This window comes from Vipera berus, assembly GCF_964194415.1.
Source record: "Vipera berus genome assembly, chromosome: 1".
Classification (NCBI taxonomy): Eukaryota; Metazoa; Chordata; class Lepidosauria; order Squamata; family Viperidae; genus Vipera; species Vipera berus.
Genome location: NC_138202.1, coordinates 112,677,909 through 112,694,503, shown reverse-complemented (window position 1 = coordinate 112,694,503; position 16,595 = coordinate 112,677,909). Strand labels below are relative to the sequence as shown.

The 16,595-nt window shown below is 47.2% G+C and overlaps 1 protein-coding gene across 1 annotated transcript in view; it reads left to right on the top strand.

The window, feature by feature from the left end:
* Positions 1-16,595, top strand: part of LOC308670144 (solute carrier family 9 member C1-like) — a gene marked incomplete at both ends in the record, with an annotated part of 96,192 nt that overhangs the window by 68,095 nt on the left and 11,502 nt on the right. The window contains 2 exons of the mRNA XM_081331394.1: positions 4,190-4,315; positions 13,691-13,789. Of these exons, the coding sequence (XP_081187520.1) occupies positions 4,190-4,315; positions 13,691-13,789 (225 nt within the window). The remainder of the gene's footprint in view (positions 1-4,189; positions 4,316-13,690; positions 13,790-16,595) is intronic.

The following is a 16,595-nucleotide window of genomic DNA, read 5'->3' as shown; positions in this document are numbered from 1 at the left end:
GAAAACACTTCAATTAGATATACTCTAAAAATCTTAAGCATTGCGTTGGGATCATTAAGATTTGTATGTACAATATGGTGAATTGACCTGAATAGGACTTTTTCCCTCTATTATATATTTCTTTTTTCCCCTATTTTATTTTCTATTAAATATTTAAAGTAACATAATAAAAACAAATGTAAATTAAACTCAGAAACAGAAAAAGACAGAAAGAATAAAAGTGCCAAAAAAAGAAATAGTAATAATGGAAAATAGAGAAAAGTAAAGAACTGGATTAAAAGAAAGAAAGATGTAAAGAAGTGACTAACAGTCTTCATCAGAACATGTAAAAACAAATCTGATAACTCGGATTTTAAAGTTACAAGCAAATTTCTTCCTTACCCATCCTTTCTGTATGCAAACTATAAATCGTTCACTTTTCAGTCCTCATGTCAGCAAAAAATCTGTACAGGATTGCCAAAGCTTTATAAGACATGTCCTATTTTAATCTTGACCAAACAAACCAATTTTATATTTCTTTCTTTTATTTCTAACAATCTTAATCTTTAATTCATTAGATGTTATCTTTTTCCTACCACAGCGGCTTCTTTGAGGCTTTAACAGATCTCTTTTGTGAATCCAATGGAAAATCACTGTCAGGTCATTGTCGTGGTTTTCCCTTTTGATTTTCAGTGCTTTAACCAGTTTTCTTTTTTTGTATCCAAAAAAGGTGTTATCATGTTTGTTCTTTTGGCTCTTCTCTATGTTTTAATCCATAACGTTTCCTGTCCTTTGTATCTCTGTTTGAAATGCCTTGTCTGCTTTATAGTCCACATTTTTAATAGAATTTTTCTTGATTCTGCTATTTCTGTGTCAAACAAAATTTGTTTTATATTTGTCATTCCTTCATTAACATCTTTTAGACATTTATCCAACTGTAGAAGCAGACATCATTGCTGATATTATGGCTACTAATTTCTGGCCTTATTCTTTGAATATCTCATTTAATATTTCAAATGTTACAGTATTCTGTGATATTTTGTATATCCCAATTTTAAAGTCAGGTTTTTTTTTTGCCTCGACTGAGTAGTGTCTACTTTAGATCATAAAGTTTCTGTTATAATTTCTGGTAGTCATAATAATTTTGATTCTCATGAAAAGCTGTTTATTTTATATAGCTTTTTCCAAAATCTTATATTAAAAAATTCAATATTCCAAATTTTTTTGGACCCTTAATTTATTTATTTCCTTAGTTCCAAATCTTATTTAGCTTTTTTTCCATTTATTTCAAGTGTTTTAATTTCTTAAACTTATAGTTACGGTAATTTGTTGTTGTCCAGGAATATTACCTGTCAGAATTGTCATGCTCAATACCCCTAAAACATTTACATAAAAGATTTCTACAAGGATTGGAAGTGAGGTTAGCAAATTTAGTGTCCTTTAAAAAGCACTGCCATAGATGTGATCTTGATGAATCAGGATTTCATCTCCCAGCACTTGTCCAGAGAGGGTTATTGTCTCTTCTCTTCACTGGAGACATAGTTAAGTCCCCATATTCTGTCATTTTTGAGGAAATTATAATGCGCAACTAAAAATAATAAAAGTTCACTGTGGGATCTCTCAGCTGTTTTTCATAACATTGATTATAGATTAGGATTAGGGTCAAGATACAAGACCTGGAATTTAGAAACACTATTTTATGCTGTTTCCATTCCTTCCTGAGGAGAATTAATTGGGAAGATGAGCAGGAAAGCTTTTGGCCCTTTTTATATGTGGTACCTCAGGTTTAATTCTCTCTATATAGTATTTAACATCTACATAAAGCTGATAAAAAAGTTCATTGGTTTAGGTGATATATCATTGTACTAAAGTTGCCCTGTTATACATCTCATTTGGAGGCAAACAATAGATGTCTGGGTATTGTAAAGATCTAGATTGAACTGTATAAAACAAGTTGAGGTTGAATCCCTGGGTGGTGTTTGTTCAGCAACCTCATTGTGGCGGAGTGTTACACATTCCCCAAAACAGCAGGTCTACAATTTAGGGACCCTCTTTGATTTGGCTAGAGTGATAGTTGGGAGCACATCTTACCTCAGGTGTGGGGGATGGGAATATGTTCCAAAGGGCAGAAGCCATGGCAGAAAAGGCTCTTCTCCTGAATTCTGCCCTCTAGAATTCCTTGACCGACAGGGCCTGTAGCATGTGTATTCTGCTGACATCGGTGGGGTGAGCTAGTCCCATTGGGGTGAGACAATTCCTCAGGAAAGTTTTCTTGATGGGTATACATTACTGTTAGTTCTGCCCTGATATAAAGCTTCTTTTCCTTTGTTCCAAAACTAGCTTTCAATAGTTAATTGAACCAACTTGTAGATCTGTTTTTGTTAATGAACCTATCTATGGCCTTGCAGGTCTTTGGTGCATAATGGGCTTTGGCCTACTGTCTTGGATTGCATTTACCTAGGCAACACTTTCTAGATAGCCTAATTTCAAACTTTGTCTGGATGAATCATATATACAGTTTGCTTCTGCTGACAAAATTAGTGGACCAGAGGAATGCTGTGGATATAATTTACTTGGACTTCAGCAAGGCATTTGATAAAGTAGATCACAACCTACTACTTGATAAGATAGAAAAATGTGGTTTGGACAGCATCACCACCAAATGGATTCATAGCTGACTGATTGACCATACTCAGCATGTGGTGGTCCTCAATGGAATTATATCTACATGGAGGGAAGTGTGTAGTGGGGTGCCCCAGAGCTCTGTTCTAGGCCCAGTGCTCTTCATCTTCATCAAATGAGGGGATAGATGGGGAACTCATCAAATTTGCAGATGATACCAAGCTGGCAGGAATAGGTCCAGAATATAGGCTTAAGATACAAAAGGATCTTGACTGACTTGAACTATCTAACTATCTAACAAAATGAAATTCAATGGTGAAAAAAGTAAGGCTCTACATTTAGGCAAGAAAAACCAAATGCACAGGTATAGTATAGGTCAGGGGTGTCAAACAGCTGGCCTGTGGGCCAGATGCATGATAGCAAAGCAGTGCCCACCCCATTGTCAGCAATGGCAAAAAAGTCACAATACGTCACATGACATTGCGAGTTTGACACCCCTTGTATAGGTGGTACCTTGCTCAATAGTAGTAACTATAAAAGGGATCTTGGAGTCCTAGTAGACAATCACTTAACTATGAGCCAGCAGTGTGCTGCAGCTGCCAAAAAGCCAACACAGTGCTAGGCTGCATTAACAGGGATAGAATCAAGATCACGTAAAATATATTAATACCACTTTACAATGCCTCGGTAAGGCCACACTTGGAATACTGCATCCAGTTTTGGTCACCATGATGTAAAAAAGATGTTGAGACTCTAGAAAGAGTACAGAGAAGAGCAACAAAGATGATTAGAGTACTGGAGGCTAAAACATATAAGGAAAGGTTGCTGGATTTGGATATGTCTAGTTTAATGAAGAGAAGGACTAAAGGTGATATGATAGCAGTGTTCCAGTATGTCAGGGGTTGCCACAAGGCAGGACAAGAAGCAATGGATGGAAACTAACCAAAGAGAGACGCAACCTAGAACTAAGGAGAAATTTCCTGACACCAGTGGAACAACCTGCCTCCAGAAGCTGTGAACACTCCAACACTGGAAGTTTTTAAGAAGAGACTAAACAACCATTTGTCTGAAATGGTATAGGGTTTCCTGTCTGAGCAGGGGATTGGACTAGAAGACTTCAAAGGTTCCTTCCAATTCTATTATTGTTATTGTTCTCAAAATTCCATAGTTTTGGAAAGATTTACAAAGGGCATCACAAATATACTTGATCCTCATAAATCATCATAAATATATACTCATCATTATAAATATACTCTCAGACAATGACATTTAAAGGTAAAAATGTGTCTCACCTTAGTTCTCACTAGTGTTTTTGGGGAGTAGTATAATATGTACTCTATTTAAAAAACAGGCTCATAATTTTTTTTTGAAATGTTTGAAATTATATATCATATGATTATGTATTATATGATTAGCAAGACCTCTGCATTAATCAGAAAAGTATAGTGTGTGATTTAGAGCCATTTAACCTCAGAATTATATTGCTCAAGACATCTTAGCTCTAAGAATGTAGAAATCATTTCATAGTGTTTATTAATAATATGAATTTAAAGAACTAACCTATTATAACAAAATTCTTCTTTTTTAGATGATACTGTTAAGAAAACATCAGCTTGGAAAACTGCCCCCTACAATTGCCCCACCTACTGCACATGACCTCCTATGCAATATTGTGTGGCTTCAGGGTAATAAAAAACAGATAGAATACATTCAGGTAATGATGCTTTGGATGCTTCACAGAGGTAATATCTGGTTCAATGCATATCAGTGGTCACACATTAGAATTAGTCTTCACCTCCAAGCAGTAGAAGATGCAGGCATATACATAGAATGAAGGCTATTGCTAAGCACATTGATTTGTGCTTTAAATTGTAAGCCGCCCTGAGTCTTTGGAGAAGGGCGGGATATAAATGGGATTTTTTAAAAAAATGGAAGAAATGACTATTAGTCCTTTGTATAGTCAGATTCTCCCTTGTTCACTTGAGGTTTGTGTGTTAGTTACTTCCTGCTTAGATTACTACAATTCACCCTATATGAGGCTGCTTTTGAAAACTACTTGGAAGGTATGGTTAGTTCAAAATCCAGCAGCTTGCTTGTTGGCAGGTGAAAACTACTTTCTCCAGATCACATAACTCTAGTACTTTGGGCTTTCTATCTGTTCTTTAAAACCTTATGAAAGTTGGGCCCTGGGACCCTTAAGGGCCATCTACATCAATTAGATCCTACCTATTCAGTACACATGTGTCTGGTTTGCTGATGGTTCCTTTCCTGTGTAACATCTAGGGGAAACAAAATCATCCTGTTCTTAGCATTGGCACCAATGCTATACCCTTATGGAATAGCTTTCCATCAGATATTTGGATAGTTGCATTGCATAAGTTGATGTGAAATGAGCTGGTATGTAAATAAAGGAAATCACTCTCCTCTGTTTGAAAAAAGAGAGGAAACTCATAAAAACACATGCATAGCCCCACATATATATAATAAATCATATAGACAACTTGATGTCCTGCCTCCCTTTCCCACAGCCCGGTCGAGATCTTAGTTGATGCCTGGCAACAGGCTGCTTTGGAAGCTCTCGACCGTGTTGTGCCTTTGCGGCCTCTGACCCGGCGCAGGTCCCAGTTGGCCCCTTGGTTCTCCGTGGACCTGCGGGAGATGAAGCGCCGGAAGAGGGGCCTAGAGAGCATTTGGAGGTCCAGTTGGTCCGAATCTGACCGAACACAGTTAAGATCTTTTACTAGATCTTACCTTGTGGCAATGGAGGCGGTGAAGCATGCTCACTTCGCCACCCTCATTGTGTCCGCAGATAACTGCCCGGCCGCCCTGTTTAGGGTGACCCATTCCCTTTTAAATCAGGGGACGGGGAGGACCCCTTGCGGGGACAGGCCAAGGAGTTTAGTCAGCATCTGCTGGATAAAATCGCTCAGATTTGAGCTGGTCTGGACTCTGACTGGGCAGTATCTGACGAGGGGGAAGCGACGGGTTTGGCCGATAATATTTGGGAGGAGTTTGATCCTGTGACTCCGGATGAAGTGGACAGGATCATGGGGAGATTAAGTGCTGCCACGTGTCTTTTGGACCCATGTCCCTCCTGGCTGGTTTATGCAGCTCGGGAGGTTACATGAGGCTGGCTCCTGGCAGTTATTAATGCTTCCTTGAGTGAGGGGTGCTTCCCTGCTGCCTTGAAAGAGGTGGCGGTGAGGCCCCTCGTCAAGAAACCTGCCTTGGATCCAGCTGTATTAAACAACTTCCGTCCTGTCTCCAACCTTCGCTTGAGAGTGTGGTGGCATGGCAGCTCCCTTTGGTCCTGGAGGAAACTGAGTATCTGGATCCGTACCAATTGGGTTTCAGGCCTGGGTACAGCATGGAGATGGCATTGGTCACACTGGTGGATGATCTCTGGCGGGCCCGGGATAGGGGTTATTCCTCTGTCCTGGTCCTATTAGATCTCTCAGTGGCTTTTGATACCATCGACTATGGTATCTTGCTGCGACGTCTTGGGGAGTTGGGAGTGGGAGGCACCATTTTACGATGGTTTTCCTCCTACCTCTCAGGCCATTCGCAGACGGTGTTGGCAGGAAGGCAGAGGTCAACCCCGAGGCCCCTTAGTTGTGGGGTGCCCCAGGGGTCAGTCCTCTCTCCCCTCCTATTCAACATCTATATGAAGCCACTGGGTGAGATCATCCGTGGTTTTGGGGTGAGGTATCATCAATATGCTGATGATACCCAGCTTTTCATCTCCACCCCGAACCAACCCAGTTGTTCTGAACCAGCCCTCTTCTAGCAAACCCCTATTCAAAAAGAAGAGACTGGAGAGCGTCCAAGGCTAAAAGGCTTCTGCCAAGATTTAATTACGCAGTTAACAAAAACACTAGAGCTTGTCTTCTCAAGCAGAAAAGTTGCTTTCAGCAACCAGCCCCTCCCCAAACACTCCTTTTATAGAGAGCTCAGGGCGTGGTCTCCCTGTGCCTCCTCCCGAGGAGACCCGCAGCCTTTTTCTGCTTAGTCCTGCTCGACTGCCTCCTGCGTCGGGCGTCCTTGAACAGGGCCAGCTGTGGGTCATCATCCTCCGCACTATCGGGCTCACGCAGCTGAGAGGAGGTCCCCGGCTGGGAGCTCTGCCAAGCCTGCAAGCCATCATCAGCCGGTTCGTCACCCACACACACCTCCTCCCCCTCATCTGAGTCATCCGATACATCTGAGCCGGGTGCCGAACCCACAGGCTGACCCTGAGTCACAACACTATCCCGCACCGCAGGGCCCTTCCCCCGGGGCTGCCGATCCGGATGCGGTCGGGATGGGAACTGTTCGTGAAAAGCAGTCACCAACGCAGGGGCATGAACGGCGGTCGCGTCTTCCCATGTGAAGTCCTCCGGCCCGTACCCTTTCCACTCGATCAGGTACTGGAAGCGACCTTTCAGCCAACGGGAATCCCGGATGCTGGCGACCTCGTACTCGGGGGTGCTGCCGCCATCGCGAGGTCCTGATGGGGGAGGTTCCGCTTGGCGAAGTGGACAAGCCGGTTGTTCGGGGACCAACAAGGACCGATGGAAGACGGGGTGCACGCGCAGGGAACGTGGCAGAGTTAAACGATAGGCGACCGGGTTAATGACGGCCTCGACTGGGAACGGTCCAAGGTAACGGTGGTCCAGCTTCCTCGCCGGCCGAGTGGATGGTAGGTTCCTGGTAGACAGCCAGACCCGATCCCCCACCGACAGTGGAGGCGTATCCCTTCTCGACCGATCGGCGAACCTCTTATAGTCGGCCTTGGCCTTCTCCAGCTGCCGTCGCACCAACCGATGGATCGCCTGTAACTCCACCATGAATTCGTTCGCTGCCGGCTCCGGTGAGTCCACGGGCGAAAGGGGGAAAAACCGGGGGTGATAACCCACGTTGGCCAAGAACGGTGTCATCTGCGTGGAGGTGTGCTGCGAGTTGTTAAAGGCAAACTCGGCTATGGCCAAATAGTCCACCCAATTGTCCTGCTGCAGGTTAACGTAGCAGCGCAGATACTGCTCTAAGATGCCGATGACCTTCTCGGTACCCCCGTCGGTCTGAGGATGATGCGCGGACGAGAGGCAAACCTTAATGTCCAACGCCCGCATCAACTCCTGCCAGAAGCGGGCTGTAAACTGGGCCCCCCTATCGGAGACGACTCTATCGGGGAGGCCGTGCAGCCGGAACACCTGTTGGATGAACATGCGACTAGTGGCGCGAGCTGACGGTAAGCCGCGACAGGGGATGAAGTGCGCCATCTTGGTCAGCATGTCCACCACCACAAACACTGTCGTGAAGCCGGAGGATGGGGGTAGATCCGTCAGAAAGTCCATGGACACAGCCCCCCAGGGTCTCTTGGGTGTTGGCAAAGGCTGCAGTAAACCAGGCGGGGCCCCTGTCGCTGACTTGGCCTGCCTGCATGGGACGCAGGAGGTGACATAAGACTGGACGTCGTGTCGGACTCGGGGCCACCAGAAGGTACGGGAGACCAGGTTCAGAGTCTTGAACAGGCCAAAATGCCCCGCAGCCGGGTTATCATGACACTGGCTGAGGACGAGTCCCCTGAGTGGCCCTCCCGGAACATAGAGCCGGTCACGATAATACAGGAGTCCATCCGTGACCGACCAAGGCGAATCTGGCCCCACCTCTTCCTTCCGCTGAGCCACCCACGCCTCCTGCTGCTGCGCCTCCCTGATCCGAGCCCGTATATCCACCGGCTCCCGCACCGCAGCAAAAGACTCGACGGGGATCACTGTCCTGGGCGGAAGCTTGTCCTCCACTCGGGTGTACTCGGGCTTCCTGGACAGAGCATCCGCTCTCTGGTTGTGCCCGCTGGGTATGTACCGCACCCGGAAGTCAAACCTCGCAAAGAAGAGGGACCACCGGATCTGGCGTTGGTTCAGATTCCGAGCGGTCTGCAGGCTTTCCAGATTCTTGTGGTCCGTCCGGACCTCGATTTGATGCCGCGCCCCCTCCAGATGATGCCTCCAAGCCTCGAACGCCGCCTTGATGGCCAGCAGCTCCTTCTCCCAGATGGTATAGTTGCGCTCCGAGGGATTCAATTTCCGGGAGTGATACGCGCAAGGGAAAAGGGTACCGCTGGGCGTCGCTGCCTGGAGTAACACGGCCCCAATGGCAATGTCGGAGGCGTCCGCCTCCACGACAAACGGCCGTTGCGGGTCAGGATGCTTCAAGATGGGCTCCTTCATGAAGGCGTCCTTCAAAGCTTGGAACGCCTGTTGTTCGGGGGCGTTCCACTGGAACCGAGTCTTCTTCTGCAGGAGCCGGGTGAGGGGGGCTGTCAAGGCAGCAAAGCCAGGGATGAATGTCCGATAGTAGTTGGCAAATCCAAGAAGTCGCTGAACATCCTTCACGCGACGCGGGGGTTGCCAACTCTGCAACGACTCAACTTTACTCGGTTCCATGGCGATGCCCTCAGGAGAAATGCGGTGACCCAGGAAATCGATGGTCACCTGGTAGAACTGGCACTTCTCCAACTTGGCAAACAGCCGATGTTTCCGGAGGCGCTGCAGGACCTGACGGAGATGCTGATGATGCGCTTCACGCGACGGGGAGTAAATCAGGATGTCGTCCAGGTAAATCACGACAAACTGGTCCAACAGATCTCGAAAGATGTCGTTCATAAAATGCTGAAACACAGCGGGGGCGTTGGTCAGGCCAAACGGCATCACCGTGTACTCGAAATGTCCATAGCGAGTACCAAACGCCGTCTTCCACTCATCACCCGGCCGAACCCTGACGAGGTTGTAAGCTCCACGCAGGTCCAGTTTCGTGAAGATCTTAGCCTCCCGGAGTCGGTCCAAGAGCTCGGGGATGAGGGGCAGCGGGTAGCGGTTACGCACCGTGATGGCATTGAGTTTCCGGTAGTCACAGCAAAGCCGTAACTCGCCCGACTTCTTTTTGACGAAGAGCACGGGCGCAGACACAGGCGAGGACGAGGGCCGGATGAAACCACGAGCCAAATTCTTTGTCAGGAAGTCCCGCAATGCAGCCAACTCGGGCTCCGACATGGAGTACAAACGCCCCACTGGGAGAGGCGCATCAGGGACTAGATCAATGGAACAGTCATAGGGCCTGTGCGGGGGTAATTGGTCCGCCTCTGACTCGCTGAACACATCAGCAAAGTCGGACAGTTCGGGAGGCAAAGAAACCCCTGAGGAACCCTCCACCTGGCCGGCACAGATATGGCGGGTGTGGTCCACGCACTGCAAACTTGGGAAGGTGACCAAGTTCTGAGACCAATAGATCTGTGGATCATGCGCCCGGAGCCACGCCAGTCCCAAGACCACGGGGAAGTGCAGATCCGAAGTGACGTAAAACTGAATGGCCTCCACATGGGTACTGATGGCCATACACACGGGTTGCATGGCGGCCGTAATAGGCCCGGACAGGAGCACTCGACCATCGATGGTCTCCACAAGCATGGGCGGATCCACTGGACACTGGGGAACAGCCCATTTGGCCACAAAGGCCGAATCCATAAAGTTAGTGGTAGCCCCAGAGTCAATTAAGGCATGGACTGGAATCCCCTCTGGCTTGCCAGGAAGGATCAGTCGTGCCTCCAGAATCAAATGCCGTGGAGGTTCACAGGCACCGTCGGAACGGCGTCGCTCGGCGTGGTCGTTGTGGGTCGCCCGATCTTTCACACCGTCTAGATCAGGCTCGGGCCGTTTCCCGATAGCAAAGCAGGGGACTTTCTCGGGGCAGGCTTGGTCACTGACGCCCGCTGACGCTTCTTCGGGCAAGAAGCAGCCAAATGTCCAGGGTCCCCACAGTAAAAACACAACCCCTCCGATCGTCGTCTGTCCATTTCCGTCACCGATAGACGGGACCTGGCGGCACCCAGCTCCATTGGCTCCTCCCTCTGGACTGGGGGCTCACGCACAACAGGGGCGGCAGGGGTCTGTGGGGTGGCACGGCGACTCTTACGCTGCTGCAGCCGGGCATCGATCCGCAGACAAAGATGGATCAGCCCATTCAGGTCTGAGGGAATGTCCACGCGGGCCAGCTCATCCAACATCTCCTCTGACAAGCCATCCTGAAAGGCATCCACGAGCGCAGCCTCATTCCAGGCGGAATCCTGGCTAAGCAGCCGGAAATCGCTGATATAGGCCTGTAGAGGGCGCTGACCCTGCCTCAAAGCTTTCAGGCGTCGGGTGGCAGTCTGCGCCTTAATCGGGTCCTCGTACATGAGGCGCATATGGTCACAAAACCCCCCAAAGTTATCCAACAAAGGGCTAGGCTGTGCCAACAGAGGCGTGCCCCAACGAGCTGCATCTCCCGACAGAAGGCTCAACACGAATCCCACCTTATCTCGGTCAGTGGGGAAATCAGCTGCTCTCACGCTGATATAAAGCTGGCATTGTCCCAGGAAGGCAGGAAACAGTTCTGGTTTACCAGCAAATTTATCCGGCATAGCTATCTGACATTTCCTCCTGGGTGGGGGTGCAGCATGTACCTGAGCTTGCAGTTGTGCCACCTGAGCTGCCAGCAAAGTGAGTTGCTGGGTGAGCTGGGCATTCTCGGCAAGAAGCTGCTCCATCGTAGTAATAAGGGGTGGGTGGCTGAAAGCAAACTGTTCTGAACCAGCCCTCTTCTAGCAAACCCCTATTCAAAAAGAAGAGACTGGAGAGCGTCCAAGGCTAAAAGGCTTCTGCCAAGATTTAATTACGCAGTTAACAAAAACACTAGAGCTTGTCTTCTCAAGCAGAAAAGTTGCTTTCAGCAACCAGCCCCTCCCCAAACACTCCTTTTATAGAGAGCTCAGGGCGTGGTCTCCCTGTGCCTCCTCCCGAGGAGACCCGCAGCCTTTTTCTGCTTAGTCCTGCTCGACTGCCTCCTGCGTCGGGCGTCCTTGAACAGGGCCAGCTGTGGGTCATCATCCTCCGCACTATCGGGCTCACGCAGCTGAGAGGAGGTCCCCGGCTGGGAGCTCTGCCAAGCCTGCAAGCCATCATCAGCCGGTTCGTCACCCACACACACCTCCTCCCCCTCATCTGAGTCATCCGATACATCTGAGCCGGGTGCCGAACCCACAGGCTGACCCTGAGTCACAACACCAGTGATGCCCTCGAGGTGATGTCCCGCTGCCTGGAAGTGGTACGAATCTGGATAGGGAAGAACAGGCTCCAGCTCAACCCGGCCAAGACTGAGTGGCTCTACGTACCGGCATCTTGTTTAGTCCAAGAGGTTCCATCTTTGGTTATGGGAGGAGAGGTGTTACCTCCCGTTGATAGGGCACACAACTTAGGCGTCCTCCTGGATACATGACTCAGTTTTGAGGATCATATAGGAGTTGTGGCCAGGGGGGCTTTTGCCCAGATTCACCTGGTGCGCCAGTTGCGCCCCTATCTGGACCGAGATGCTCTACGTATGGTCATTCATGCGCTCGTTACCTCCCGTATAGATTACTGCAATGCTGCCTACATGGGGCTGCCCTTGAAGACCACCCGGAGGCTCCAGCTGGTGCAGAATGCGGCCGCGCGGGTTGTGATGGGAGTATCCCGATACTCCCATATTACACCCCTCCTGCGTGAGCTGCATTGGTTACCGGTTGCCCTCCGGGTGAGATTTAAGGTGCTGGTTCTTACCTATAAAGCCCTACATGGCTTAGGCCCGGGATATTTGCAGGACCGTCTGCTGCCTGAATGACTTCCCATCACCCGGTGCTCACACAGGGAGGGCCTCCTCAGGGTGCCGTCGGCTAGACAATGTCGGCTGGCGACCCCCAGGGGGAGGGCCTTCTCTGTGGGAGCACCTGCCCTGTGGAATCAGCTTCCCCTTGAGCTCCGGATGGCCCCGGATCTCCAGTCCTTTCGTCGCGACCTCAAAATATTTCTTTTCCATCAGGCTGACCTGGACTGACGATAGGGTTTTTTTAAAAAAAAATGTTTTAATATTTTATCACTGGGGCTTGTTAGTTTAATCTTTTTAAAACATTTGTATTATTGTGTTTTATTGTTGTTAGCTGCCCTGAGTCCTTTGGGAGATAGGGCGGCATATAAGTCCCAATAATAAATAAATAAATAAACTGAAGCTGCTTGGGCAAAGATGCAGTTTTCTGGCAGCACAATTAGAGGACAGCAGGAAGAGAGCTATGATCTGCAGACAGTCTGCCCTTGGTTTTGGTTTTAACTCTTTCTTTTCTGAGGGTCCCATGTCATAAATCAAGTATGAGGCTGTCAGGATGACTCGTGATCATCTCTTCTTCACTGTTCCTTTGCATTAGACCAGGGGTAGGCAACCTCGGCTCTTTTATGACTTCAACTCCCAGAATTCCTAAGTCAGCTATTTTTCATAAGTTCTGGACTGCAGTCTTCTAACAGTACTCTGTACTCTGTTAGTTCTCAATAGGACTATTAGGGTGATTTTTTTGCCTTTGAGAATTTGGTTATAGTAATTTTGGTTATAGTAATTTTGGTGCATGCCTTGGCACCAACACTTTTCTTTTGTTTGCTTGCTGTTTTTGTTTTGCCTCAGTTTTCTGTTCTTCCAGCCAACCAGAAATTGCAAACTCTCTACCATCCAAGGACCATTACAGATGCTTTGTAGATCAACATTGACAACTGAGGCTGTCGTCTTGCTTTGAAAGAAATCTTTACTCATTTAAGTCATCTTAAAAACTCGATACCTATTATATGTGAGGGTTTTTTTCCCCATTGTTGTGCAAACTGGTCAAGGGGTTTTCACATTCAAATCTCAGGCTACTCTTACCATTCATCTGATATTCCATCATTCAATGTTTCAGCCCAAAGTTTGGAGCTTATCCTTTGCTCAACAAAAATCCTGTGTTTTGTATTCAAATGTATTGTGGTATTTTCTGGATGGGAAATTTGAAATAGTTACATAATTTAAATATCTTAACATACTTTACTTATCCAAATTGTATGTATCATTGATTTTTGTCCTCTAGTCTTAAAATCCTTTTGTATGTATTTGTCAGTTGCTACTCTTTTAAAATATTCAAAGCACTAAAAAATACTTTTCTTACTGGATGTCTTTGGTGGTATGCTTAGAAACCTATTAAGTCTGTATTCTACAATACAGTACTATTTCTTTTTATTTTCAGAAAAAAGCAAACATTCATTATTATGATTATGGAGATACCATATGTGAAGAAGGCGATATGCCACAAGGAATCCATTTAATTGTATCGGGAATGGTTAAGGTAAGATATAGGTATCAACAAATACCCAGGAATATAACTGAGAATGAGGAAATTAATATTACTTAGAATTATTTTAGTAATATTGTATACAACTTGTAACTCACAATTGCTACTAGTCTGTAACCTATCTTGAAATTGAATGTTTTGTTGCTGGTCAAATTTTTTAGACTTCTTTGTTCTTTATTATTGTTTGCTATAATTAATGGCATATGAAAAAGGGATTGGGTTTTGCATATAAAAAAGGGACTGGGTTTTGATCATGTAATTGACAAGAACTAGAATAACAGACCCCTTCATGGATTACTGCCTTGTCGTGGCGAAGGGGCTTGAGTAATTCAATGAAGCTATGAGCTATGCCGTGCAGGGCCACCCAAGACGGACAGGTAATAGCAGAGAGTTCTGACAAAATGTGATCCACTGGAGAAGGAAATGGCAACCCACTCCAGTATCTTTGCCATGAAAACCCTATGGACAGTACCAAAAGGCAAAACGATATGACACTGGAAGATGAGCCCCTCAGGTCGGAAGGCATCCAATATGCTACTGGGGAAGAGCAGAGGGCTACTACTAGTAGCGCCAGAAAGAATGAAGCGACTGGGCCAAAGCCGAAAGGACACTCAGCTGCATATGTATTTGGTGGTGAAAGGAAAGTCCAATGCTGTAAAGATTTATTTTCCATAGGAACCTGGAATGTAAGATCCATGAGCAAGGCAAGCTGGACGTGGTCAAACAAGAGATGACAAGACTGAACATCGACATCTTGATGTTGATGTTATCTGGGAAGAGTTCGATCCTGTGACTCTGGACGAGGTAGACAAGATCATGAGGAAGCTGAGCTCCACTACATCCTTATTGGACCCGTGCCCCTCCTGGCTGGTTTATGCGGCTCGGGATGGGACACAAGGCTGGATCCATGCAGTGATAACTGCTTCATTGAAAGAGGGCAGTTTCCCCGCAGCCTTGAAAGAAGCGGTGGTGAGACCCCTCCTCAAAAAGCCTTCCCTGGACCCAGCTGTTTTAAACAACTTTCGCCCGGTCTCCAACCTTCGCTTTCTTGCGAAGGTTGTTGAGAGCGTAGTGGTGCATCAGCTTCCTCTGTTCCTTGAAGATACTGATTATCTAGACCCGTACCAATTGGGTTTCAGGCCCGGACACAGCACGGAGACGGCATTGGTCGCTCTGATGAATGATCTCTGGCGAGCTCGGGACAGGGGTTATTCCTCTGTCCTGGTCCTATTAGACCTCTCAGCAGCTTTTGATACCATCGACCATGGTATCTTACTGCGGCGTCTCAGGAGATTGGGAGTGGGAGGCACTGTTCTTCAGTGGTTCTCCTCCTACCTTCTGAAACGTTCACAGTCGGTGTTAGCGGGTGGACAGAGATCAACCCTGAGACCTTTCATTTATGGAGTTCCTCAGGGGTCGGTCCTCTCACCTCTCCTGTTTAACATCTATATGAAGCCGCTGGGTGAGATCATCCGTGGTTTTGGAGTGGGATATCATCAGTATGCTGATGATACCCAGCTTTTCATCTCGACCCCAAACCACCCCAGTGATGCCCTCGACGTGATGTCCCGTTGCCTGGAAGCGGTCCGGGTCTGGATGGGGAGGAACAGGCTTCAACTCAACCCGGACAAGACTGAATGACTGTACATACCGGCATGTCAGGAAATTCAGATTATTCCATCTCTTAATATTGGGGGTGAGTTATTACCCCCCGTAGATAAGGCTCGCAATTTGGGTGTCCTCTTAGATTCACAACTCTCCTTAGAAGATCATATAAGAGCTGTGACTAGAGGGGCCTTCGCCCAGGTTCGTCTGGTGCGCCAGTTGCGACTCTATCTGGACCTGGATGCCTTGTGTACAGTCACCCATGCACTTGTGACCTCTCGTCTAGACTACTGCAATGCTCTTTACATGGGGCTGCCCTTGAGAACCACTCAGAAGCTTCAGCTGGTACAGAATGCAGCTGCACGAGTTCTTTTGGGGGTCTCCCGATACTCCCATATTACACCTCTGCTCCGTGAGCTGCACTGGCTTCCAGTTGCCTTCCGGGTGAAATTCAAGGTGCTGGTGATGACATACAAAGCCCTACATGGCATGGGTCCGGATTACCTACGGGAGCACCTACTGCCGGCATCAACTTCCCTCCGTCCTGTACGTTCCCACAGAGAGGGCCTCCTCAGGGTACCACCGGTCAGAGAATGTCGGCTGGTGACCCCCAGGGGGAGAGCATTCTCGGTGGGTGCACCAATCCTTTGGAACCGCTTACCGGCTGAACTCCGGATGGCCCCCGACCTTCGCTCCTTCCGGCGTGATCTAAAAACTTATCTATTCGAACAAGCCGGCCTGGCCTGATGGATTTGGGTTTTAATATTATTTTAACTAATGTATTCTTATTTTTATTGCCCTGTACACCGCCCTGAGTCCTTCAGGAGAAGGGCGGTATATAAATCAAATAAATAAATAAATAAATAAATAAATAAATAAATAAATAAATAAATAAATAAATAAATAAATAAATAAATCTTAGGAATCAGTGAACTAAAATGGACAGGAATGGGTGAATTTAATTCAGATGACCATCAGGTATACTACTGCGGGCAAGAATCCCTCAGAAGAAATGGAGTAGCCTTCATAGTCAATAAAAGTAGGAAAAGCAATACTGGGATACAATACCCAAAATGACAGAATGATCTAGTTCAAATCCAAGGCAAACCATTCAATATCACAGTAGTCCAGGTCTATGCGCCAACCACCAGTGCTGAAGAGGATGAAATTGACCAGTTCTATGAAGCCCTACAGC